A 27,842-nucleotide genomic window follows, 5' to 3' on the forward strand; every position below is an offset into this window, starting at 1 on the left:
CTTCAAGGACCCGGCCTGTGAAGGCCCTCGCACCGAACGTGGACGCGAGGGCCTGTGAAGGCCAGGGATCCTTGAAGGCCCTGGCCTGTGAAAGCCCTCGCATCAGAACCTGTATGCGAGGGCCTGTGAAGTCGTATAAAAGTAGTAGAAAAAGTTGAGTACCTTTCTACCGTTTCTACTCTCTGCTCCTTCCATGCGTTGCTCTAGGGTGTCCCTACGCTCTTTCAGGTCTCATACTGATGTTTCCAGTTTTGTTAGAGCAGCCTTTGTCTCAGCAAACACACTCTAATTTTCTTTCCACAACTCCTTTAGTTCACGCAGGACTTCGGCTACCGTTTCATTAGCTTCGTTAGCGTTTCTTCTCTAGCTAGCTGTATTGTTAGCCTGCTGCGGGTCTTTCTTCTCTTTGGGCGCTTCTTGTTCAGTTTATTGTTTACCAACGGTGTTTCTTGTTGGCATCGTTTTCTTACTTGCTGTTTTTTTTAAGGGGATGTCCAGAAAATTATGTAATTTGTTAATCATCAATGTCACTGGAGCCTCCACCCAATGCAGCCATCTCAGAGCATGGCACCACTGGAAGTCTTCAATACTTATTTTAACTAATGTATTTCATTGTTTTTGAAAAAAAATTTAATTTGATATTTATTTATTTTTTTGCCAATGACTCTTCCATAATTTTTCTTATTTTAAGAATTTTTAACTGATTTTAATTCTTTTCAATTTAATTATTTGTATAATAATTTTCATTTTAATTACTTTCTAATTACTGGTCAGTGGTTTTTATAGTATTTGCTAAATGGCTATGTGACAACAGACGAACCTCGGACATGTGAAGACAGGGGGCATTTTATAAACCTCATTATGATTTTTATCTTGATAAATCGTGTTCAGGATGCCGCAGCCTCTCCCATCTGTTTTTCCTCACAGCAATTGAACAGTTGGGTCTGCAGAAAAGTATTAAGAAGCCATTCAACCACAAGCTTAAATAGGTCAAGAATGTTGCAATGTCATTTCTAACAATAAAACATCTTGAAAAGTGAATGCTGTTAAACAGTCTAGTATAAGAATGTGCATCTCTATTTTAACTGTTTTTCATTGGAGAATTAATTAATAAGTTGTAATAATTTATTCAGTGAGTGAAAATTTATGCCAACATACATTCTAAGTCTTGTTAGGATTTTGTTTTAATTTGTGGATTTACATTTTTAATACAACATGAAAGCCAAGTTTGTAGGGTTTCTGATGCAAATCTGAGCAAAACCTGAAGAGATGGCAGCTGAACCCATTTCTTTTTTCTTACAACTCTAGTGTGTTCTTTGCCTTTATAAGCAAACCAACTTTCCCCACATTTAATAGTTTCACAACTGAATTATCTCCCCCATGAGACAGCTTGATTACAAATATCTTTATTTTTTACACTTGTCACGAAAAGAAAGAAACTACAAAACAAACACAGAAATTTCCATGACTTAAATCGTAACCTTTTTTTTCCCCCCTTCGTAGAGTCGGCACCGTCGGTGTGCTTGTGGATCGCAAGAATGTGAGGAACGGTGCCAACAAAAAGGAAAACAAAAATGAAAAAAGAAAAAGAAATGTGTGAGCGTAAATGTTCTTATCAGGGGTGTGCAGGTCCAGCCCAGGCATTTCTGCAAGTGCGTCAGAGGGTGAAAAAGAGTACTAGCGACTGTGCTGGTCTACGCTTAAACACAGCCACACACTTCCCCCACAATTTATGCACAAACAGCTGGCTGACTTGAAGCACACTTTTCTCACTCGTGGCTTGCTGACCTGGTCTCTGCTTTAAAAAAAATTTTTTTTTTAAAAAGGAAAAATTGGACAAATAGATTCCATGTTAAAAGAAAAACAGTCCATCAGAGCTTAGAGTACCCCATAACTACACTTACTTTACCTTTTTATTTAATGAAAAGCATAATAAACCAAAAATACATAAAGTTTAACATTGGAAAGTGAAACAGATTTGGAGCCTGTGGCAAAAAAAAAAAAAAAAAAAAAAAAAAGCATATCCGATAATCTGCATTGGTGGCGTTTCTACTTGGCTCCCATACTCCGTATGTTCATGATCAACCTCTTGCTGTAGTCTCTGTGGTCGACAGGCTTCACCTCCATCACTGTCGCTTTAATCCTCGACTCGTCCTGTCAAACAAGAACATTTGATCAACATCCGTTTTGTATTACAATGAAGAAAAAAGAAAAAAAAGAAAAAAGTAAAAATTGCCCATTTACAAAAAAAAAAGATCTCAAAGTGTCATTTGGTAACTGTGTTTTCATTGACAGGGAAATTGCACAAATTGGTGTTTCAAAATTTAATTTGCTTAATGGGAACATGGCAATTTTGAAAAATCGCACATTTTTCGATAGAAAGTTTTTGCAGTAGAATGAGGTGGGGTTTTTTTGGTTGTATTGAAATAAGTATTTCACTAAACTGCCACAGCAACAATTTTTTTTGCATCTCACCAGTCACCTGATCGACAACCGGATTTTACTACTGGCGGAAACGACAAACGAGTCAACAGGAAGTGTTAGGAGGATGATTGCACAGGGTGTTTTTAGTGACTTGCCGTGTGAACGAAACTTATTCAGGTGTGATTTTTGTTTTACTTGTGTTTCTTAACACAATTGCAAAGTTGCATTTTATTTGACTTTTTTAGACGTTAGGGCAATATTGACAAAGTTTTGCGCACGTTTATAATGGAAACGCAGCTACTGATGTCCCTGAAACTTTTCGGCATCTGACCTCCAGTTGGTAAAAGTCCAACTGAATTTGCGGTGATAACTCAGACGATGAGCTACAACAAGCAGCTTTGGCATATGCAACAGACGTTTTACGGCAACAACGAAAGGTGTGTTTTCATGCAGCTGTAAATCCACTCAAAAACATGCATCCAACTGAGCACCAGACTGCTTAACTGAATGGGGGGGAGGAAACGATTTGTAAAATGGCATTTATCACAGAAAGAAAAAAATGGATGCAAACATCTTTCATCCCCAACAAGACATTTGGAGGAGCCGTGTGAACTGCGCTGGTATTTAGCTTTCACAGCTGTCTAGACATGGAGAGGTCATTTCTCTCGGGGCCATTCATCCCTGCATTTAAACTGAGGTTACACTCAATTTTTTCTCCATTAATCCTCGGCCGCTGAAGGGGATAAAATACAACGAACTCATCTTCCTTTGGACATCAGCTCGCTCTCTTTAAAAAAACCATCACATACCTTTGTGCGTTCCGTTTAGAAAGAGATATATACGAATGTATTCAACAAACATAATGGAGAACTTTTTATTCTTGCTTTTGCTTTCACAAAAACCTGAAGGTAAAGATAAACTTAACCGTTTCCTGAGATTATCCAAAGGGCGGGTGGGGGGGAGGAGTGGCAACTGCTTCCCTTAAAGTCCCGAAAGGTAAACTGATGTTGAAGTAAAAATATTTTATGTAATAAGCCCAAAGCAAATGTGAGGTATTCAACCAAAGCATAAAATTTCCTCATCTCCACCCACCATAAGCAAACAAACAAAAATCCACAGCTTTTCGAGATCAAAAACCAAATATCTCATCCATCACAATGGTCTTTGCATCCACAGAAGATCTTAATTATTATGATTTCTATTTCCAATCTGGTACAATTCATAAATCCATCAAATGTAGGTCAAGTAAAACTAATCATCTGTGCTCTAAATTGGCTGAATTGTGATCATTGTTTTACTCCGTACAGCTGCTTCGTGTGCCGGCAGCGAAAACGGCAGCACAACGGTGTGAGTGGGTGGATTTAGATAACATATTCATGTTGTCAACACGACTTGGGAGAATGTTTTGAAAGGACAATACTGCATTATGTTTGCACATCAGTATAACAAAATGTACCAACATGATCTCTCTCTTTTTTTCTTAAAACATACATAAAACTGAAACAAAGTTCAGGAGACAAGACTAACAATTTAATCCGTCTAGACGTGGCCATTAGGCCACAACAAGACATCATTAACGGTCCCAAAGTTTGAGTAATAACAATAATAAGTATCAAGACCACGAAAAGCCACAACAACAATGTGCACATTTACACCATTGTGTCATAAAACGCTTTAATTGGTTGATTCAAGTCAAGAGCCGAGTGCAACAGCAGAATGTTGCTAGAAGAAGGGATTTTGACGGTTCTGGTGGTGGCTCTACATGAGGGCCGTAAAGGGGAACAATAATTTTGAAAAAAGGATTACTTTACAATTTATTTATTTTGACACAAGCTCTAATTTTATGATTTTATGAGAATCAATCTCAGCTCAAAAACTGAAAGCGTTTCCCTCACCATCAAAACGCACTGAAACGCAAGTGACAATGAAACAAACTGTTGGGGTTACGGACGAATGGGCCTGTGAACATTATAAACGGAAGCACAGTTTCACTTTAAATTGGACTATGAATGTTTTTCCTTTTTTTGGTCAAAGTATATGCAGCCATTGCTTGTTCTATTTTTTTTTTTATTGCATGAATATCTGGATCGCTGATCCATCGGTGCTGAGGTTGTTTTAATGGCGGTCTTTAACTTTCTTCTTTATTACCGTACTTTCCAGACTACTTTTTTGTGTGTTTTTTTTTCAAAGTTTGGATAGCCCTGTGACATAGTCCAGAGCAAATCGCATGTGTTTCCCCCCCCCCTTCTTTTGACTGATTTTTTGATTTCCGTGACTTTTACTCTGGAGTGTCTTACAGTCCAGGAAGTACGGTAAATGCATATTTTTTCATCGTCTGGAAAGACGACCTTACCACTAAGTAACAGTCCAGCCTTTTTGCTCCTTAACCCACACAGACACTTCTGGCTTAAACAAAATAATACAACAGGATAGCGTCACAATCCTGTCAAGGCTACTTTTTCCTTCCACTAAGTTTTGAGTGACTTTGATGTTAGCAATTTTCCCATAATAAATGACATTTTAATACTAATAATAATTTTTGGGGATCTAAAAAGAACTTCTCTTAGAAGGTTAATTTTGAGGTTTTGTTGAACAGTAAGTCACAATCACCACAATAAAGAAATAATGTCAAAAGATAATTTAGGCAAAAAAAAAAAAAAAAAAGGATCACTCATCAAAAAAAATCATATTGGCCATTATTTTAGGAAGGTGATGATATATAAGCCTACTCATTTAAATATTTGCCATTTTGTTTGATGATGTCTGCATAAAGCGTAGTAAGCATACGCTTCCATGACTGTCTAGTTAAAAAGGTGAACAGTGAGGCTGCAGGTGTCTCTGCTGAAGTAACCCAGGCTGTGGCTACATGGGCCAATACATGCTTGTAAGCTGCGCCATTGGCAGTTAGGACGCCGCGCTGACCGTGACGGACACACAGTGGTCTCTTCTGTGTGTCAAAGGCGGATGCCGTCTCTGGCTCGCCTCCAGACTTCCTGCTCAGAGTCCCAGCCCAATCAAATTCTTTTATACGTTTTCCTCCCCAAAAAGAAGAAGGAGGGGAAAAAAAAAAAAAAAAAAAAAGATCCACAAGCGTCCGTCTGTGTTGCCCAAAGGAAACGGCGGCCGCTGCTAAGCTGTGCAGGAATCCCTCACAAAGCTACAGAAAAACCTGCTTTTTTGTTTTCGAGGTGGTGATGACAGCAACAACCAACAAAGCCGGGCAGATTTGTTAATGATTAGGGGAATTGTCAAAATGAATTTGCCGCACTCCACTTTTATTTTTAAGGCTTAGAAAGAAATGTTTGAAGAATTTGAAGTATCATTATTTATTTATGCTTTACCTGTCATTCATTAACTTTGTATTTATAGACCTAAAGCTTTTTCAACTTTCTCATATTACACCACAAAAAACCCCCCAAAACCGTCAATGGAAGTCGATCTTTTCAGGCTAGATTTAAAATGGTAGAAGAGCTAGCTTAAAGCCAACTTTTCAAAAGTTTAAAAAGTGAGATGAAATTAATTTAAGACCTTAGAGGAATATTAGGCTCTTCTTAAGACCTTTGAAGGCCTTAAATTTGTAATTTTCATCCCCAAATTTTAAACTAACATCAGCGGGAACTGTGCTATTGGAGGCTGAAAGAGACTTGAGACTGAATTGAAGATTTACCATCATTGCATAATCGTGTAAAAATGGCCTAGTCAAAGTAAAGACCTAAATTCTGCTAAAATTAATTTTCACAGATGGTTTCCATCTAATCTCAGCTCGAGACCTTTCACAATGAAAAAAATTTGACACCAATTCTTAAGGTCTGCGAAACTATTAGGAGTACAAAACAAAAGACTTGACGCTGTAATTGCATTCAAAGTTGGTTCTACAAAAAGTATTGAGCTGGAGGGCTAAACACAGTAACATACTTTTACATACTTCAGAGAACATATTTTAAAAATCCATTCATCATCAGGCATATCTTGTGTTTTATTACATAAAATACACTGAAATTAGTTTTAACGTACACCTGGATATCCTCAGAACGGTTGGAACCGTTTTACTTACGTTATACGTTTCCAGCTTCACTCTGTTGCGAAAGATAAAAGTATTGAAGTTCGCTTGCTGGAAGATCTCGTCGAACGCCGATTCGTTCTGAAATACGAGCAAATGTATTTTTTAAATTCTCGCTTCCCCTGAACCAACGCAAAGGAAAACAATCAGTACTTAGAAATAATTGCTGGGATCTCCTATAAAGTATACATGGAAGAGCACAGACACAGCATCTTTAAAAGTATCTGCATGCGTGTTTGGAAACGGCAAAACTCGAAGGTTTACTTCTTCACCTGACAATTTCGCTTATTTGAGGGGAACTAAATGAATTTTTTGGAGAGAAGAGACTCACCGAGTCCTTCAGCTGGCCCAAGTACGCGGCGTTCTGGCCCAGGATGGCCTCAGCGCTGTCCTGGAAGCAAGTCACCCACTGGTTGTCGGCGTGGTCCGCAATGTTGGCCTGACAAATAACACGGCGGAAAGAAAAAAAGGCAACAGTGAATAAAATTTTTTTTAAAAATGTAAAAGCAAAAACGGTGAAGTGTTTAAAGTGTGATGTTTTGCCCGATATTGCAGCTAGAAGATAGTGTGTATGTCCTGCTGGTTATCCTGGCAAAAAAACACAGAATCAGCATGGAAGCAGATTCACAGTCTCTCCTACTGCTTGTGAAGAACAATATGTTAACTGGTGAGAGCTACGAAATAAAAAATAAAATTTAAAAAAACATCCATTTAAGATGTCTACCTTTTGTAATCCTGCTGCTGACTAACCTTTTGTAGTTATCTTCACATTAAAAAAAAAAAAAAAAAAAGGGGTTATTTTCTAACCGAGCTGGGAAAAATTATATTTGTGTTCATCAGTGAAAATGCAGTAGGATAATAGAGTATACGGAGGCCTGCAGCGGTCAAACACAAAGCTGTAAAAAGCCTCAAGTCAAATTAAATCTGGTCCTCATTACCGTGTTTTACAGATGCAGCTTCAACATTTCTAACTTTAATTGCGGAGAGCAGTTGGAGGCAACGTTGTGAGACGGAGAGAGGGGCCAAAGGGAGAGAAGCGCCGGTTTAAGGATGTAGAAGGACAAAGTATTGAGAAATAAGAAAAAGAATTTAAAGAATAAAAAAACTACCTCAGCTGAAGAAAAAAAGGTAATAGAAAGAAAATGCATATTGGTGCAAAGTGGGCGCCAGGTTTTAAGTCACTTACGGACAGAATGAGGCGGTACTTGAAGTTGGGAAACTCTTTATCGCACTTCTCGCAGCGGAACATGCCATTCTGCTGGTCCACCACTTTTTTGTTGCAGTCCTGGCTTGGGCAGGCCTGATAAAGGCAGTTCTCCTTACGCAGAAACACGATGGTGGCTATGCAGGAGTAGTAGTCCGCCTAATCAAGGAGAGGGAAACAAATCCACTTCATTAGACGAGCAAATCCCTTCAAATAAAACGGAGATGCAGTTTTGCAATCCTGACCACAACGTTGCCGGTTAAACCGCTTTACAAAAGTATTCTCAGGAATAGTGTAGCGTGGATACAAAAGGTATGAGAGTGCCTGTTAAAATGTCCAGTTTGTGTAATTTAAGACTGTGACATAAATATAAGAGCTCAGATATTCTTCATGTGTCTTTGCTATGAAGAATATCTGAGCAAGGAGGACGCTTTTTTTTCTTTTTTTTTTTGAGAAAAACATCCAAACTTAGCCGGATATAGTAAAAAAAAAAAAGAAACATTAAAGTCTCCCAAAGAACATGTAGGAACACGATTTCTACATTTAGGCATAATTCAAACTGTTTGGGACAAAAACAGCTCTGTACACCTCCAGGAAAATACCACACACAGTTAACATAGCAGTGGCAGCGAATTATGGATGTTAGCTTGAACATTTCAAGATTCTGCCAAAAACGACAAACTTTCTCTTTAACTAAAAAGTTAACCCAGGAATCCAGCATCTACTCACATTGTGTGGATGTAAAAAACATTCAGTTTGCCTGAGCTAAACTGCAAGAAACTGATGAATTTGTGGATGGGAAGCAAACAGTAAGAGGTTGTACATGCTTACCAAAGCAGATCAAATCAACAAAACAAACGGATGAACACTAAAACACCAGGGTGTGATTCAACTGGAAGACAAATCGTCTCAATAGGAGCGAATGAGTTTGCATCACCTGCGTTTTTCTTCACAACAGATCTTTGTCGCACCCCAACATCTGTCTGATAAGAGCGGCTCAAACTCCCCCCAAATCCACGCCGAACATCCCCAGCGGAAGAAAATCTAGGCCACTGCAGGGCGCGATAAAAGGATAACGGTCCCCGCCGGAGCTCAGTTTGTGGACGTGCCGTCTTTCTGTTGGACCGAAAAACGTCCGCTGCGATTTGCAAAACAAAGTAGTTGTCTAAAATGGGTAAATACGTCATTTTTGATCTATAAGAAAAAAACCAAAAAGGAAAAACTCTTAATGACCATTTTGCTAAACAAAAACTTCGGAAGTCGTTACGTTCCACTGCTTTTTTTTATATTTTTAATGGGTCTATTGATGTAAACGTCTCCAATTAGCGTGAGATTGATCTGTGAGGAGGGAAAATAAAATGTTTTTCTTGCCTCTTTAACATTTTGTTAAAAACGCAGCGTCAAAACAGACACGGCGAGTTGTGCCCGCTTGCTCTCAGAAGGGGCACGGCGTCGACGTGCAGGCTTCGAGTTGTGGCACAAAGACTTTGCGACGCAAACAAAAAGTGACAGGAATTTGTTCGGTGGGGTCTTGAGAAGCCTGACCCTCCCTGCCATCGCCTATACGATGTGGCAGAGTCAGCGGTGCTTTGGCACGACCACACTCTGCTACATGACACGCCAACAAGAAACGAGCAGCTCAAGATTTGAAAGGGAGAAAAACTTTCAGAATTCCCCTGACGCAGGCGAGCATTGGAACGATGAAATATTTATGTTTTGCTACATTTTAAATAAGAACGTCAAAAATTATTAAATCTAATGGGAAACTTCACACAGGATCTCATAAATTGGACTCCCTACCTCTCTTGTCCTTTTCTTGAAGGCATGATTCTGGTTTCACCTCTGGTTTAGCAGTGGCCTAACACAAGGAATACAACAGCTGTATCCAATCTTTGTGTATAGTGGCTCTCTAAGCGTCATCTCCAGCTGAGTGGTTTTTGTTAACGATAGAATTATTTTATTGACGGCCACTTTATTCCATGACGATTAAAACAACAACAAAAAAACCAAACATGGCTTCTAACGACTAAACGTTATTTGTCGTAGAAAATGTACAATATTTCTGCCTTTTGTGCTTGTAATCTATCAGTCAAAAGGTAAAAGATAAATGCCGCTCCATCCTGTTCATGTTTGGTCCCACCCACCACCTGAATGGCTTTAAGCACTAATGTATTGTGGCGGACGCTGCAAGTTAGATGAAGGGGCTTTGTGGACGCAAACCCAGGAAGGATCTATGGACTTATACCAAGTAGGCTAAAACCCTTTTGACGAAAGAACTGAACTGTTGAGGGAGACGGCAGTAGATGTGGATTTGAACTTGGGCAAAACAGTAGGTATCTTACCCTGAAGGCTGACTGCGCTGATAAGTTCACTTTGTCATGCGTCTTCTATGAATTTCCACAAAACTTCTGCCGCATGCGGGTGCCAACATTTGGCTAATGTTAGCTTGGTTGCAGTTTAACTTCAGTTTGTTCGCTTATGTGTGGTTATTATTATGAGTTAAACATTAGGTGACTCCAGGCTGACACATTAACTGTAAAATACTCAATAATACTTCATTTGGCAATTAAATACTGTTAAATTACAGGAAATACTGTAAAGGCCAGCAAAACTGAGGAACTTTTTTTTTTTTTTACTTTTCCTTCTATTTCCCATGTGGGGATTTACATTCGTTGTAGATTGTGTCAATATTTGTTTGTTGAACAAATATTAAAACAGCAGCCATCCCAATAATTAAGTAAATCATAAAACTTGTTTGTTAAACCCCTTTTATTATTATCATTATTACTAAAAGTCTGAATTTTAGGTTTTCATTAGCTGTATGCCACAAAGGTTAGAAAAGCTTGGAATATGTCCATGTAAATCAACTAGTTTTTGCACTTTAAAAAATTCCTGAACATAAATCAACAAGGTCCCACAGCTTCACAGTCATCATAATTGGATACATTTATTCCTTTCCACCCGTCTTTATAAAACATTTTTCTTCATACTGTGATAATTACTATAGTGCAGTGCATTGTAAATTATGCCAAATTACTCAAGTTAACGTGTTGCCCGCACGTCACCGTTTTCTCCTTGAGGATATTTCCCCACTTCTGTTTGCACAGTTTCCTCCAGCTGCAAATAAAAAGGTGGAAATTAAAGAAAATGCATTTGCCTCGCTATTGTGGGGGCAGTCGTTTCATTACAGGTGCAAGGAATGATGCCCATGTAATCTTCGCGATCGATGCCAGAGATAAATGTGACTTGCAGGAGGTGCATACACTAGAACGGTAAGTGGACCTCTACAGAGCAGAGGGATTGATGAGCAGCAGGAGATAAATGTCATTTGGATTTGATTAGAAATATATACGTACATGGTGGTGCAGCGATGTTATACATTATTGATTTAAAAACAAATCATTATACTAAGGGTTAGCTAAAATCCTTCCTGAGGTGAAAATAGTAGAAAAAGCTACAGAACTGGATATTTAAAGTTTATAAAAATAAAAAAAAAGAAAAATGTTGAATAATTGTTGTTAAGGATTCATAACAGACTGTTTAGGGTCTCCATAAACATCCCAAAGGTTATTACAGAACGCCAATATTTGTTGAACACCACCAGTGTTAACGTACATTGTATTTGGAAAGTAGAGTGCTTCAATTTTTCCACATTTTAATATTCAAGCCTTAATCCAAATTGTACTAAATTAATCTCTGTCCTCAACATTCTACACATAAATGCCCCAGGATAACAATGTGGGGAAAGTGGTTTGAATTTTTTGAAAATTTATTAAAAAGTAGAGGACAAAAAATGCCTTTCAGATTTACTGCATTTATATCTCAAGACAAAGTTGTGTGTGTGTGTGTGTGTATATGCGTGTGTGTGTGCACCTTGTCACCGTGTCCCAGATGCTCCGACTTCACGTCAGCCAAGGACTTCCAGTTCTCCAAGAGACTTCTGCCGGCACCTCTCACTTCCGTCAGGGACTGACCCTCCATGGCGTGTCCTTCCTTGTCAAACCTGCGTGAATCAAAGTCAGTCTTTGGTTAGATTTAGCGGTGAAAAAGACAGACAAAAAGAAGAAGAAGAAAAAAAGATTCATATTTGTTGAATGGTGCTGGCAGACTAGAAATCCAAGCTAGGAATTGAAAGTAAAAATATGAACAATTTCGGGAGAATCCAAACTGTGCTGGTGCCATTCGGTTCTTGAACACAACCCTAATAAAGTTACCTTATTAAACTTAAAACACTCAAATCAACATCTCAGACTCCTGATGGGACGGTACACTCCATAAAAATAGTAACTGATTAGTGTTTTGAGGGACTTCACCTTGAGTAACACGGTGGTTCTTTATTACAATCAGATTTTGTGCCACAAGATTCTGTTGGACCCCATGATTAACGTCATGTAAGACTTTGATGTTTTAACTGGAGATGCATCCATACGATAATATCTATATCAATACAGATACTGAAAAACAAATTCTAAATCAATATCGATGACAATCAATGACCGCAGGTCTATTCAGTATAGTTCTGTCTTGCACTCCGAGTGACATCATGCTTTGTTTATTTTACATTGGCTGTTCTACTCCTAACTGCACCGACTGAACAAATTAAAGTTTTGTTGTTTTTACATGTTTGACCAAGACTGTGGAAGTATTGGGTATTGAAGTGTGCTGGTGCTGCTGCAGAGTTATCAAATACATTTGTAACTCAGTACATTTATGTCTGTGTCAAAAATAATTTTTAAATAAATAAAACAAGCAATTTTTTCCACTTCTGTACCGGGTCGGTATCAGAAAGTGAAAGAAATTGAGTGGTCTCGTGTTTTAATCCCTTTTTTCTGCATACTCAAAAGTTCAAACCACCTTATAGTTTAGATCGTACCCAAAAAAAATAATAATACGACGCGACCACACAGACATGGAGTCTGAGCCAGATCCAGTCCAAGTTAACTTTAATTATAAAGTTAACTTGGGCCCTTGGCCCAAAGTAAAAAAGTAAGATTTCACTACTTTGGTTTTCAGAGCAGAATTTTCAGTGTAAACTTCTGTCGTTTTTTTTTTTTTAGCTTTTGCTTAGAATCTTCCAGCTCCATTTTGTTTGTCTGGGTGAGACAGGTCCAAATCATCCAGGATGCATGACTGATGGGAGTGGAACAGGGCGGGGCTTGTGTTGCGCTCGTTAGCAGTCTAATGAGCATCTGTACTTTATTTTATTTTTCTCATAAACCACCTAATCACTTCTTTAGACTACATTTACATTTGATCTTCCCTTTGCTGGTCATACTGTAAGTTTAAACGTCGACCATCAAGCTAATCATTTCGGCTCGACCCGGTTCTCCAACTTCAGGTGGTGACTGCAGTGAACAGCAGGTAAGGAGCCAATCAGAAGAAGTAATGCGCACAATTCAGCATAACATTCGAGGGAAAAAAACAAAAGAAAAAAAGAAGGCATGGCATAACAGATCCAATTATGAACAGCGTTAGAATTCAATTCAACATTCGAACCAAAGAATGAGGCACAATAATACGCCGTTGTTTACATGCCTTAAGAAGACTGCAGGGTGTCCACTTAATAAGAAACGAACCGTTTTCCAAGCGGGGAACCTTGTTTGCCTTTGTCAAAGCATAGATGGCTCCTCTGAGAGCAGAGAAGGTCCAGAAGCTTTTGAAATTCATCAACAGCGCAGCTAGACGAGTCGGACAGGGTCATTGCTGTTATCAGAAACCCATTTTCATGCAATTTTCTCAGAAACTGGAGAAAAGACAAGAGGAGGGGTTAGGAGAAGAAGAATAAAATGCACTAGAAGAACTGAGATGGATGGAGGTAAAACGCAGAGAGATAATTCAGGTTAAAAAAAAGTCAGAGGTCAATGGAGCTTAGTAGTCTGGCGCGAGGCGGAGTCTTATGCAAAACGGAGGTTGGATTGCAAATACGACCAGAACGTCTCCTCTCCTGCAGGCATGACTAATTGAAAATATTCCAAATTAAATATTCAGACTGTTTGCCACCTCTGACGAATGTGAGCGATTCCTCCCAGTGGCGGTTGATTTCCCCGCTTGTGTACCTGTAAAGATTTGCTTTAATTGCACCAGCAAATCGCTAAGCTGCCTTGACGCGATGAAAAGAGACATTTCTGGACATCTCAGAAGAGGAATGCCTCTAAAAGGGAGAGAAAATAATAATCATGTAGCAATTTAGCAGAATTTGTTCATATTGTACTTTTTTGTGGGGCTGCAACCAACCATTTTTGCAATCAATCTGATAAAAAAATTGCCACATTCTGCAGATTTTTAATTTAACCGCTTAGGCCTTTTATATACATTTGAAACACAAAAGATGCAAAAACAAATATGAGTCAATTCCTTTTTAAAATAAACATTTTATTGCCAGTAATGCAACATAGCATTTCTATAGTCTATACTTGATCATTTGTAGATTAATTGATTTTTTCTTTTAGATTAACTGATTCATAATTAATAGCAAGAAGTTTTAAATAGATTTTTTTTAACACAGAGTTTGTACCAGGTGAAGCTAGCACTTTAAACATATTTACAAAGATTTTTTTAATGTTAGATGCAAATGTATTTATTTATCGGCTTAATTGCTGCTCTGAGTATCAATACTCATTTAATCATGATTAATTATTTCAGCCCTGCTATTTTCACAGTGATTTAAATCTACAGCAATTTATTTTTTTAAACTAGTTAAGATCAGAAGTATTTCGCACATTTCAGCGGAAGATTAGAGAAGAAATGAGCAGGAGTTGTGACACTGCAGAGGCCTGACAGAGACTTTGCTGGGCGATAAATTGGTCCCAGAAATTATTGCGATAAACGATAATATTGTTGTTTCGAGACCATTTTCAAAATGATAATAGTATAATAATGTAAGATCGCCGTGTCAAAGATCAATAAATTTAATCTTGTGAAGAACACTTAACACTGGAACACTTTAAATATCCAAAAACTTTCAAATAAAAAAAATTGAAAGACAAAAAAAGAAAGAAAAAACTGAAATAGAAATCACACACAACTGAAAAATAGATGAACCAGATTATAAAAACTCCATAAACTGGCATTGAAAAAAAATAATCAGAACGGAAATGATCAAGCTCATTATTTATCATGCGATAAGTTTAACCGTGCCGACGCTTAGTTGACAGCAAACAGGCTCAGAAGCCTGCTTTAGCAGAAGCATCGTTTACAGAAAGACAACTACCTGCACAATAAAGGGTTAAAGACCAAGCTATGCATGCTGCAAACATGTCAAAATCCAGCGTGTTGATGTGTCTGGCGGACAGCACAGGAGCAGAGACGTGTCTGAGGAACAAGCAGGAAGGGATGAGGAGGAAACTCCAAGTAGGCAGTGTTCTCAGCTCCAGGCTAAGACTCTCATGCCTAAGCTGAGAGTGGCAGAGACACAACAAATAGCATTCCTCCATCTTCTGTGACATTTTGATAGCCCCTTCATCTAAAGCAAATGACATGCTGTCAAACACAGAACCTGCTTCCATTGTAAGCAATGAAGGTCTTAGGATGTAAACAAGGACCATTGTGCACTGGTGAGCCATAATATATCGCCGAGCACGGGCTCTGACGACTAAAGATGTCTCAAGGTATTAGTGAGGCAGATATGTTGCAGCAGGTGTACAGCATCACCAACAGCCGCCCCACTAAAAGTCAATATATCTCGGAATTGTAAATAAATGTTACCCTGCAAGATAAACTTGACTTATTTTTTTATTTACTTTTTTAGGTGCAGAACAAGTTTGGATGAGGTTTTGTTTTCCTCCACGATGTGGATTAAATAAAAATGCAATGAAAAATGCTGGCAGCATAAAAAAAACCCAAAAGGTTATATTAAAGCTGCAGGATGCAACTTTGATAAAAAACAAAAAAAAAAGAAAAAAGTTGTTTGCTTTTTGAGAGATTTGTTATAGCTGTCACTTTGTCATGACAGTATGAGACAGAATCTATGAAAAATAAAACAATCAACATCCTCTGCCTCCTCTTAGTGCTCCTATTGTCATTCACAATAGTTAATAGGTCATTTAAAGGTTTTCTTGGCGTCTGTCATGATGGATTGGCCCTTCTGAAGAGTGTGACAGGTCAATAGAAGTACAGAGAGGAGATGGAAGAGTGCCGTCTTTTCACAGATAATCTACCTTACGTTATACTGTCACAAAATAATGACCCGATATAAAAATGTACAGAGCATTTTTGTAAAAAGTTACATGCTGCTGCTTTAAGCCCAAAACAGTGAAATCCTGCTGTTAGCAGGGCCACAACAACACATGCGTATTTCCAAAGTCAGAACAAAAATGTTATTTAATTAGTGAAAACGTTTCATTGCCCAGCAAAAAGCTGCATGTAGCACTTTAGTTTGAGAATAAATTAGCACTACCAAATGACGGTTTAAATCACTCTGTATTAATTAAAGTTGACCCACACCTTCGTAATAACACTGTAAAATCCAGGGGAAAAACAACAACAGCAAAGATGCTTCATTAATGAGGCATCACATTTACTGGACTACTGGCAAAGCTTGTTTGTTTGCTCCCAGACTCCTGTAATTACTGCCCCAACTTTATGACTTGTCTGTGGCAAGTGGAAATACTCGAGCCCTGATAAGAAAGACGGAAAATGTCAGCTGGACTAAAATGAGATAATGGGAAGCGTCTGAGGGTGGCTGCATCAAGGCCTGGGAATAAACCCGATAAAGGACTGGATAAAGAAAAGACTCCCCTGGCAGGCGGTAAGATTAGAGGCAGCATGACCCTCCCTAAATGTGCTGTTGCCACCTAATGGACAAGAGCATCCGCACAGGCGGATGTGGGTGTAGATTTCACGGCGCTGGCAGCCTTCGTTCAGCCATCAAACAGGAAGCAGCAGGCACAGTCACATTACAGCAGCATTAATCAAAGATCAAGATTATTAGTGCGCAGGACGGCATCGGTTTGACAAAGAAACGGATGCCGTTTGATGCCCTGCGAGATGAGTCGGGGAGCCATTAAAAGGCCCGCAGCCCAACTTGTCAAATGAGCACTTGAGCGAGAGCAGAGCTGAAACAGCTAACACTCTGCAAAGAGTACGAGACAACGGCCCACCAAGGATACACTATTCATTTGAAGAAGTCCCACAGGACTGCGCCAAAATAGTCAAATTAAAATGCCTCTGCAGCAGGAAGACGGCCAAGTCTCAGCAGCTTTGGGTCTATCGCTACAGAGGGAAAGCCGTTGTTTCTTAAAGTGGCGGCATTATGCATTTTCCAGGCACAAAATTGTACTATCAAGTTCCTACTGTATGTTACCTTGAGTTGTTACAAAAACACTGTGTATGTCAAATATAACTTGACTTTGCCATTTGACACCTTGAAACTGGGCCTCTGTCTCTTTAAGAAGCTCTGCCTCCAGCACCTCATCACAACAGTACTCCTCCATTATTCTGCTTAAAGCCTCTTTTTTTTTTTTTTAGGAGAGTTGGACTAAGCAGTTTGCATGATGAGCTCAGCAGACACCGTTCCGCGATTGCTGCTAGCCTGGAGGGTCTGTCATTATTATAACATTCAAAAGATATTTATCATCAAAAACCACTGGGAGAAACATGGACAGTGCAAGTGCAAGCCCATTTTGTCAGATTAAAAATCCAATAAACTTCAATGTATTTTATTAGGAATTATTTACGGCTGATTTTGGCTTAAAAGTCTTCAGATACTAGAATTTCAAAGATTCAAGTATTTTCCAGGTCTCAGCAAGGCTAACTCTGGTAAGCATATTCCATTTCCTGTTTTTTCCCCTACGGAGAAACATGGTGGTGGCATCATCATGTTGAGAGGATGCTTTACTCTACAAGCGACAGTGAAGCCGGTCAGTTCTTTGGAAGGGTATGTGGAGCCACCTTGAATGTGTTATTATTAGCATTTTTAAAAATTGAAAAGTAAATATAGATGTCATTTTGACTCGCATGGCCAAAAAAAAAAAAAAAAAAAAGTATAGTGCAACGTCTGCTGAAGGGTGCCAAATAAAAACGCTTGCCGTTCTTTTTCCAGACGTATTTTCTTAAATGGAAAATCATGCATAATGTTCTTTCCACTATACAAATATGGATACTTTTGTGTTAATCTGCAAGTAAAAGGCTTTAAATATGAAAAAAGTCCAAGGGTCATAAACATTTACGCAAGGCAGTGTTTGTATTCTACAGCCAACAGTCCTATAATGAAACATAAAACCTCAAACAATCTTTATGCTGAAGTCCAAATATAGGCCTAATGGCTACATATTCACCAGTGTGTCCACAGCTGCGTTACGGCGCTCAGCTATTCTAAATTATGATGTCGTCTTGACTGTTGCTCTCACAAGAATTGACTTGAACTGAGAGTAATGAATCGGGTCTCGCCTCCTTCCATCTGTGACTTTGAAACTGTTCATTAATGACTGCCTCGAAACCTGTGGGAACCCGCTGCTCAGAGCAGACCCCCACGGACCAGCGCTTCTTCAGCGGGGAATTAAACCAACACCAGGATTTTAAGGATCATTATCTCTGGCCGCCCAAGAAGAGACGGAGTGGACAACAAACGTCTGTCATTAAACCCCAAGAGGAGACAAAACGGTATAAAAAAGTCTTTGCAACGGGGAAGTTAATGATGTGCAGGTAAATGGGAAAAGTAGCGCCCTAGAGGGATCTTAATTAGATATTTTCAATCTTGTCAGCCAAATGAAATCCTCCTACAACAGAAAACCGCAGTTTGAAGCTGAAGTGACAAATGTGATAAATGATGATAAATAACCGCCGGCTAATATTTCCCTATTAAAATAAAAAGTCACATTTGTTAATTGACTTTCCCGCCTGGGAACTAGGGGTCACATTGCGTAATATTTGACACATTCTGCCAAGAGAAGTTTAGAAAAATCACAAATTGAGGAAAAAGTATTATTGACAAGTAAAAAAATATATATATCTTTCTTCCATAGCAAGAAAATAAAAGTTGTTATAATATCCTTTATCTATGCAAGTTAAATTATCTCAATAAATAATATTGTTGTTTTGAGACAATTTTTAAGTAATATAATAATGTAGTAATAATATAGTATGTATATAGTAATAGTGTAATAATATAGTAAAGTAACAATGCAAGTTTGCTCTCTCAAAAGACCAATAAACTTTAATTTTGTAAAGAACACTTTGACGCTGGAACATATTTTAAATATCCAAAATAAAAGAACCAAAAATATAAAATAAATAAAAACAATTTTTTTAAAACACACACACACCCATAACCATAAATAAAGTGGTTGATGGAGTCTAAACAAAATTGCCCTTCAACATAATGATAAACTTCAGAAGCAGCATTCAGCTTTTATACTCCTCTATTCTGGAAACTTCCAGAAAACTGCAAAACTGCTGAAACACTCAAATCAAGACTAAAAACTCACCTGCTCAGAGCTGCCTTTGACAGCACCGGATGTCATTTATCATAATGTAATGTTTATTGTTTCATAATTACTTACTTTGTTTTATGGTGTAAAGAACTTTGAACCGTCTTGTCACTAAAATGTGCAACACAAACAAACCTGACTAGAATGGAGTTATCAAGCTCATTCTGATTTATCATGCTATTAATCAAATAACTGCTTACTGCGACAGGCTTACCTACTTCTACAAGTGAATTTCAACTTTTATTCATAAACTATGTGAGCTCAAATGGCAAATATTTCTGGATCACTTCTACATTACACAAGTGATAGAGGAACAAAAACATGCAAAGATAATTCTGGGTTTCAACACATTTTGCTAAAGTAATAAAAAGGTTTAAAAAAAAATAAGAAAAAGCACATTTTCACGCATTAAGTATGATTTCCGTTGATATGGAGTGCTTCACTAAAGCGCCCTGACCAGGTGGCTGATGGGAGGGAAAGCTAATCTCAATAACGAGTGTCTGAGCATGCCCACTTGCAAACTGCCGTTACAATTTCAGCACAATGTGAATCAGCAGAGACGCTGCCGGCGTTAAAATGTTTACTTTATTCAACTCTGGATGTATGCGAGGCATCCCATGTGCAAGAGCAGGAATACGTTTTCCCATCTGGGCTCGACTTACCAGCCTCTGAGCTTGTATGCCTCTGGGATGTCTGGGTTGATCATCATGGTGCTGCTGAAGGACGCGGAAAGCGAGCGGCCTCCGAAGTCCGAGAGCTTGGCGGCCTTTATGGCTACGATCGGCTGTCCGGAGCCGTCGAACTTCTCCGCCTGCAAAACGAAAAGAAAATGTCTGAAAATGGGCCTCAAACACCACTCAACTCTCTGTTTCTCCACATCATCCGCAGTAAAAGCACATTGTCGCACAGATACAAATAGAATGGAGCACAAAGTAAACAAGTAAGTAGTTCCCCCAAGTTTTTCTCCTTCATACTTTAAATGACTGAAAGAACCAGAAGATGGGAGAGTTAAAAAACAAAGGAAAGAAAAGAAAGATTGGAACAGGGAGTGACTGTATACTTCATACATAAGGAAAATATCTTTAAAGTTGTTTGACGCTGGTACTGTTCTTAAGCTGCACGTTTTGTTTCATCAAATCCCTTTGGAAGTGGAACACATTTAAAAAGGAAACTAAAGGGAAGACGCTGCCTCTCAACAGGAGGAAGTAATTTTGCCAGCAGAAGGGAAAATAAAATTTTAAAAAAATATCAATGCTGGGAGTTCACTTACGTTACCACAAGGACACATTTTAGTCAATAACTTTATTCTGCGAGCTTAGAATTATTTTCAGGTTTCACAACTCAAGCAAAGAGCAACTTTTCTAATATGCAAAGATGCAACTAACAGTATTCACATTTTCTACCAATTAATCGGATAAAGAAATTGGCACATTCGTCAGATTTTGCATTTAACCACTTAAGTCTTTTTTTTATACATTAGAAACACAAAAGATGCAATTGAAATTAAAAAAAAGCTTAGTGAATGCCCGATCATTCGTAGAAAAAGATGCAGCTAAAAATACTTAATCAGAGCTCAGCGCTTTCTGCTCGACTCATCAGCACAGTGTAGTGATTTGTTACTTTCTGAATTAACCGATTAGTAATTAGACACCAAAGAGTGCTTAGGAGATTTTTTTTTTTAAATATACAGAATTTGAACCACGTGGAGCTAAACCTGCCACTCGAGTTTAGGGTATTCCAAAGTTTTTTATTTATTTTAAATGCAAAATGTACATATTTCTTGTACAGTTTTGGCTTAATTACTGCTCTGAGTATGTTGTTCTTTCAGCAAAATTGCCTTTTCTATTAAGTCTGTGTACGCCAGATAACGATTAATCGTTTGATCACAATTAATCCGATTAATAGTTTCAGCCCAAATCTTTTTTTTTTCCGCCTAATTTGATACTTCTTGTGACATTACATGGGATTCCTTGAAGAAGCCCTTCCACTTAGAAACACTTCAACAAAAACTCCCCGGCCCTGCGTGCTTTTACTCACTTCCTCTCCCCACAGGGTGACGGTCACCAACTTCCCGGACATGTCCATCAAACTCAGCGCCCTCTTGGACACTTCGCGGTTGGCCTTGGTCGTCAGGCGGGTCAGCTCATCCACGCTCTTGCACACTCCAATTACATCTGTAATGCAAAAGAAAAAAGAAAAAAAAAAAAGCATTAGGCATAGCGGGACACGGTAGATTTACGTTACCACCAACACTGAACCGCCGTGTACAGCCCTGTTGCATATGCATGGAAATATACGCCGAATGTCCTCTGAGAAACACAAAGGAATTATAAAGTATATCTAATTTCTAAAGCTGCCTGAGGTAATTCTTCTCGACTTGGCAGTGAAATAAAGAGGAATCAGCTGTTACATTGAGTGTTGTTTCATATCCACAGCAACACAAATGTTTTTGTTCTTAGGAGTCTACTTAAATATAGACTTTTGAATGACAAAGGATTGGAAAATTACACATTTTCAACGTTTTGATTTTAACTGCTTTATTATACCAGGGAAGATTCTTATTGCAGGAAATGCCAAAAGTCTGGAAGACAAATTTATTTATTTATATAGGACTATTTGCTTCATGATGCTTAAGTCACAGCTACAACCAGATTCACATGACAAAACAAAAACAAAAAAAAGAAACTATGAATTTCTTAAAAAGACTAAATATATGCGATGAAAAAACTTGAATTTAAAAAAAACAAGTGGACTACTTGGAGAAACGTTTTTTGCCCATACATATGCAACATTTAAAACGTGTGATTGACGTATGTAAGGTCAACTGCTTTAATAGATTAAATGAGTTGGCATTAAGGACATCGGAGCCTTAATTTTAGATCAATTTAAGACTTTTTAAGGACACGCAGACGCCCCAATTAAAGTTTTACATTTTCTTAAAGTTTCCGTTTGTGTGATTACGCAACTTACACAGTTGCGTGTCCTTACCAACGATAGCGTCTTTCTCTCTGTTCTCCAAGTCGCCGATGGAGACAAAGTCGCACTGCATCATGGGAACGTCGCAGCTGTCCTCACAGGGAATGACGGTGGACTCTCCGTTGAGAGTCATTTCGTAGTCGTTCTTCACCGACGTGTACTGCTTGTTTGCGATCTTCAGAGAGCCCTTGGAGACGTAGTAGACCTGGCGGATGAGGCCGGCGCATTAATCAGAGATCTGGGGGAGCGTTTCACCTGACTTGAATGGTGCAAACGAGATAGGACTTCAGACAGCAGGCGGGGTGGGGAGGCATCAACAGAGCCTGGCAGATGATCATAAGCTGCTTATTGTATGGGTACGGCACTGCCAGATGACTCATTCATAGTCTCTGTGGTTTTACCGCGCAGAGTGCCAGCAGCTGCTGACAGAGCACCGCGCTGCCAGAGCTGTCCAACGGCGGAGGAGGAAGAAAAGTTTTCCGGCAGGTAGTTTGGGAAACCCCGGGTCCGGAGGAAGAATCTCACCTTGCCGACCTCGATGAGAGAGAAGAACTTGTCGACTTCTTGGTTGAAGCAGGTCACACGGATCTCCCCCTGGAGTTAAAAACATGAAATCTTCTTTTTAAAACATAGACAAACTTTGGACAGAGATATTGGGAGTTTATTTATGCAGAGAAATAATTAGTGATGCACTGATTCACTTTTTTTTTTTTTTTTCCAATACGATATCTCAGGTTTGGTATCAGCCGATACGGATACGATACAAAAAAACTGCTGAATTAAAGTTGATTTCTTTAAACAAGCAGACATAAATGTACTGAGTAACAAATTCATTGGATAACTCTGCACCGGTACAACATACTAAATACATGTAAAAACAACAAATATTTGGTCAATCAAACATATTAGGAGTATGACACCCAATGTAAAATAAATAAACTGAAACTGACAAAAACAATACGTCGACTACCTTGGTCAAACATGTAAAAAAATAAATTGCAACAAACAATCTTTCAAAAGGTTCAGGAAGTGCAATTAATGTACAACGAATAATAAAACATGGCATCACTCAGAGCACAAGGGATAGAAATAGACTGACTAGATCTGTCATTATGGACTGGACACATGGTCACGGATACATGAGCTAGAATATCGGATCAGTGCATGCTTAATAAGAAATACGGGTAAAAACTTACACTTTCATCTACGATCTCCATAGAGAAGAGTTTTCCTTCGCCTCGAGCGTTGCTCCACGTACGAACGGAGCTCTTGTTGGTCACACGACCCCGGATTGTCCACCTTTAAGAGAAATTTAATGCTCATTAAGGCTTTGTAAAGGAAAAATGTCCCTTTTCTGAGGATATGTATACAGACATGTAAGAATGAACACATTTAGTCATTAATTCACAATCTGTTCTTTGCAGCTTTTGAAAACAGGTTTCCAGGACTTCCATTTTAAAAAAATCTTAGGCTTTTCTTGTTGTGTTTACTTCTTAGCTAGGTCGCCAATTTCAATACCAGTGAGGTGCTTAAAATGAACTTAGAAAAAGCACAAAGATGTAAAACGACATTTAAAAAAGTAGCTGGAAAACAAGGCAGCAAAGTGTTTTTTTATTTTCATTTTTTCAGTATTCGAGACTGAGGTTTTGCAATGCTAGGTGTATAAACTACTAATGCAAGATGCTAAAGAAAACTTAAAATTAATAGTTTAGTTTTTGTTTAAAATTACCACTCTACTCTACAACCACTAATGACAGAAAGGCTAGAAAAGAAAGAAATATGTCCACCTGAGGTGTCAGGAAAAATGTCAAGCCTGGCGGGCCTCCAGGCTTAACTTGCCAACTTGTTCATTTTAAATAGGGCTTTTATAGATCAGTAACAGTAAGAGAAAAGAGTTCAAGAATAACTACATAAAATGATTATATTTTCAATTAATGCATATTAAGACTGTTACAATTCAAACGACCAACAAAGCATGCATGCTGACTTGGACTGGTAGGGGTTGAGGCTGGCGATGGGGACAATTTTGGAGCTTCCTCCTGGAGTATCAGGCAAAGCAGAAGGAATCTTCTTTGCAAAGTTTCTCTTCAAATTTGTGTCTACACCTAGAGAAACAAAGAGGGGACAAAAAGGAATAAATAACGAACAGAGACGTGGAGGAGTCGAAAGAAAGAGACAAATACATTATTCATCACAAATCCCAAAAATCTAATTTCTTTGGAGTGCAACCACTTGATCGGCGTGATTATCCCACTTCACCGGGGGAGAGGGAATCTTAACGAAAAGACGCGGCGCTTCAAAGTTTTGCCGACTTGACTCCCGCCAAGAACAACAGATGAGGATGTTATTAAATCAGCTGGCCCCAGATATGTGATCCGGCATTTTAGGCGAGAAGCATGACTCGCGTTCCCACAGAATCGGGGGCCGAGCGTGAAGCACTGCAACAAACAGGAGCAGCTCTTCCCGAGCACAGCACATTTGATTTGTGTGCGTCTCACGTGGAGGATTAGAGTTCAAAGTGTCCACTTAAGTCCTCCCACTTTGCAAACCACTGCACTTCTGGTAATTAAGCCCCCCCACTCCTCCCCAGATCAAGCAAGCGCACTGAGAAATGAACAACGACTGTGCTGATGATGACCAGGACGGCTGGCACAATCTTAATTCCCCACAAGGCAGATTTGAGGGATGAATACCTCCCATGACACACGTGGGGGAACACGGCGACGGCTGGATTTCACATGTCTGCAGGTTAAAATTGCTGGAAAACATGCCTGACGTGACCACCTTGTTGTCTTTCACAGACAAGTTAATGTTCTGATCTAATCCACACTTTTCAACACTGCCACTCAAACCGAGGTGTATAAATTATAATGACTGCACACACAGGGGCAGATGGATAAACTCACAGACAGGAAACCAGATGGACAGGCTGAATTTCACGGCAAAACAAAAATATTTCCACAAATTAAAATGGCAAATATTTCTACAAGGGCTGTCAAAATTATTTCTGTCATGCGAATCTTTAGGTCGCCTCTCTGCGACGGATAGCTGCTGCCACCTGGTGGCCATTTCTGATAGTAATTTGATTTCTGTTGTGAATTTTTTTAAATTACATTTTCCTAAATGTTATTTATGTCGTGCAGGTTAAATGCAAGCATCCACTCACCTTCATTTCTGTTTTGTGGCTGCAGAGGCGGTCTGCTCTCAGGGACTGGAGCTGGCTGCGGGCCTTTGCTCTGGCCTGACAGGGAAATTTATGTTAAAACCATCAGAATTAACTTTATTGTCCAAAGTTATGTGCACAAAAACGACTGGAATTTGATTTCAAGCGCTCAGTCTGTTACAGAAATGAAGCATAGTCTAAATATTTTAGTACTAAACATGTAAACGATGTACAGAAACTTTTTTAAAGTGCAATAAAGCAAAGGAGAAAAAAAAATTAAATACAGCCCAAGCATTATTTTTGTTTACATATTTGTAAAGGAACAGAAAGCAGTGATGTCTGTGATTATTTCCATGCATATTCACTGCATCTTAAATGATGAGAGAACGCTCACCATCAGAGTAAGGAATTGGGTCTCCTATTTTATCAGAGGCGTCAGCAGGTTTGATGACGTCAATTTCTAAAATGATTACCACTCGTCTGTAAAGACAGATAACACATAACAATAGTTGGGGTGGGGGGGGAGTAAGAAAGAAAGAAAGAAAAAAGCAACATTGCCAACAAAATCTATAGCAAAATCTTCATACCGTCCATCTTTGAGCACATTTGTGACCTGCCGCTTCAGGACGCACACGCAGTTTGGGACCAGAAGGTTTTCCTCGGCCATGTAGTTTAGCTGAGTGGAGAGCATGAAGGCTGCAGGAGTGCAGAGAGACGCAACAAGAGAGGACAGCATGAACTGTAAATCCTACTGCGAATATTTAGGACAACCAATACATGCAAGAATCACTTTCACATTTCAGATGAGATTTAAATGTGAATCCCTTTTTTTTTTTTTTTGGCAAAACAAACATAACCTTAAAAGCTAAAAAAAAAACAATATCAACTAACAAGAAGGCTGGGCTTATACCCCTGACCTACTTCCTAGTGGGTCAACGATTTCACATCCAGCTGCCTCTCTATTAGATATCTAGAAAGGGAAACTATGAGGAACCAACAGAGTAATTAAGTGTCATGTTTTTGGCAAATCCTGATCAAATCAGGGTTTCTGATTAATTATTTGAAAGCATGGGCCCCATCGCAAAACATTCAGATGCAGTTTTGTTTGGAGATGTAGCTAAAGGAGCTTATAGTTTACATACCTATATCCTTTCAGCCCACAAATGGAAACGAATCGCATTCAAAACAGTGGAGCAAAAAGTAAATTGGAGACAAAATAACTTACATGACAGTGTGTGTCGTCCATCGCTCATCATCACCCTGAAGCGAGAGGGCCCACTCCCGCCGTCGATCTTGCGAATGTTCTAAAAGTTCATGTAAAAACGGTTGACTATATAGATGGAAAATGATGGTTTAGCAAAATTAGACTTCTCAAGTGGAACAAGATGAAAAAACAAGATGAGCAAAATAAAAAAAAAGGCTTTGGGGGAACCACTAACATTCCCTACTAAAATAAACCTTGGCAGGATAGAGACAACAGAAATGGTGGATTCAGCAAGAAACAATGAATGGGTGGGGAAACAAACACAAATTTAACATTTAACTAAATTACAGGATTTGTAGGAAAATAGCTGGATGCATTTTAGACTCTTTCAGGCCTGAGACTGAGATTCATCAGTCTAAAGGCAAAATTAGATACACAAGTTAACCCATATCTCCATTTTATTTTTTTAAAAACGCTCAAAGCTTTTTCATCGTTTGAAAGTTATTCTTGATACTCCTGCATGCAAAGATATCTACTTTTGTCGTGCAACTTTTTTTTGATAATGTTGACAACTCATCTTTCCGTTCAAAACGTGTTGTTTACCGAATGATAGATATGGTTCAGTGAAATCAATCAAATGGCTGCATTAAAGTCATTTACATGCCATTTCGTCTGTAATTAGTGGTGCGGCTGTTGCATAAAAAGTTTTTATTTTTACTCACCAGCAACTGAAGCACTGCTTCGCTCCAACCGCTGCCATTTGCTAAAGCCTTTAAGATCATTAAGGGGGGAGAAAAAAAATACATTTTCAGAAATATATCATCGCATAGCCACGCGTTTTTCTTTTAAATTAACTTACAAACTTATTTCAATCTATATTCGACTGCAATTTGGGTTGAGATAGTTGTATTTTCTGTTCTGTTGAAAGATTAGCAAACCCCAACGTGACTTTTTAAGACGTACATATAAAAGCATATTGTTCAAACAAATTAATGTCAGCTTGATGCTGTCTACAACAAAGACAATTTGGACATAATTCAGAAATGAAGAACCAAAACAGACTCTAGAACACCTTGTTATCAATATAGTTGGTTTTTATAACTCAACCTTACCTCTATCGCGCCCGTTGAAAGACTCGCCATGACTGTAAGGAGTCAGTTTAGTAAGAAAATACGACTTAATTTGACGACTAGCGGACAAACAGGTCAACGAATCACTAACAAATGAAGCCAAACTGCGTCTGAGGCGCCAAAAGCTTCGACAAGGACGCGCGCGAAGAGTTGAGCGTGTTGTCAGTTTCCGCTTCCGCTCACTGATCTAAGGTAAGCTTGGAATCATTCAGAGAGTTTAAACACAGCTAGGAGTCTCTGCGAAACTGACCTGAG

General features: G+C 38.8%; 1 protein-coding gene across 1 annotated transcript; it reads right to left on the reverse strand.

Moving 5' to 3' along the window:
- Window positions 1-1,390: 1,390 nt before the first annotated feature.
- Window positions 1,391-27,735, reverse strand: rpa1 (replication protein A1). The gene is made up of 17 exons (XM_023352057.1): window positions 27,570-27,735; window positions 27,180-27,227; window positions 26,479-26,557; window positions 25,841-25,949; window positions 25,648-25,733; window positions 25,257-25,331; window positions 24,078-24,195; window positions 23,287-23,389; window positions 22,616-22,684; window positions 22,103-22,295; window positions 21,152-21,288; window positions 19,777-19,925; window positions 11,562-11,691; window positions 7,671-7,847; window positions 6,816-6,923; window positions 6,479-6,565; window positions 1,391-2,154 (listed from the first exon to the last, which is right to left on the reverse strand). Exons 1-17 carry the CDS (start codon window positions 27,597-27,599, stop codon window positions 2,050-2,052), a joined length of 1,803 nt encoding a protein of 600 aa, XP_023207825.1. The 5' UTR covers window positions 27,600-27,735; the 3' UTR covers window positions 1,391-2,049.
- Between the last annotated feature and the right edge of the window lie 107 nt (window positions 27,736-27,842).

The sequence above is a fragment of the Xiphophorus maculatus genome, chromosome 18 (genome assembly GCF_002775205.1).
Source record: "Xiphophorus maculatus strain JP 163 A chromosome 18, X_maculatus-5.0-male, whole genome shotgun sequence".
Lineage (NCBI taxonomy): Eukaryota > Metazoa > Chordata > Actinopteri > Cyprinodontiformes > Poeciliidae > Xiphophorus > Xiphophorus maculatus.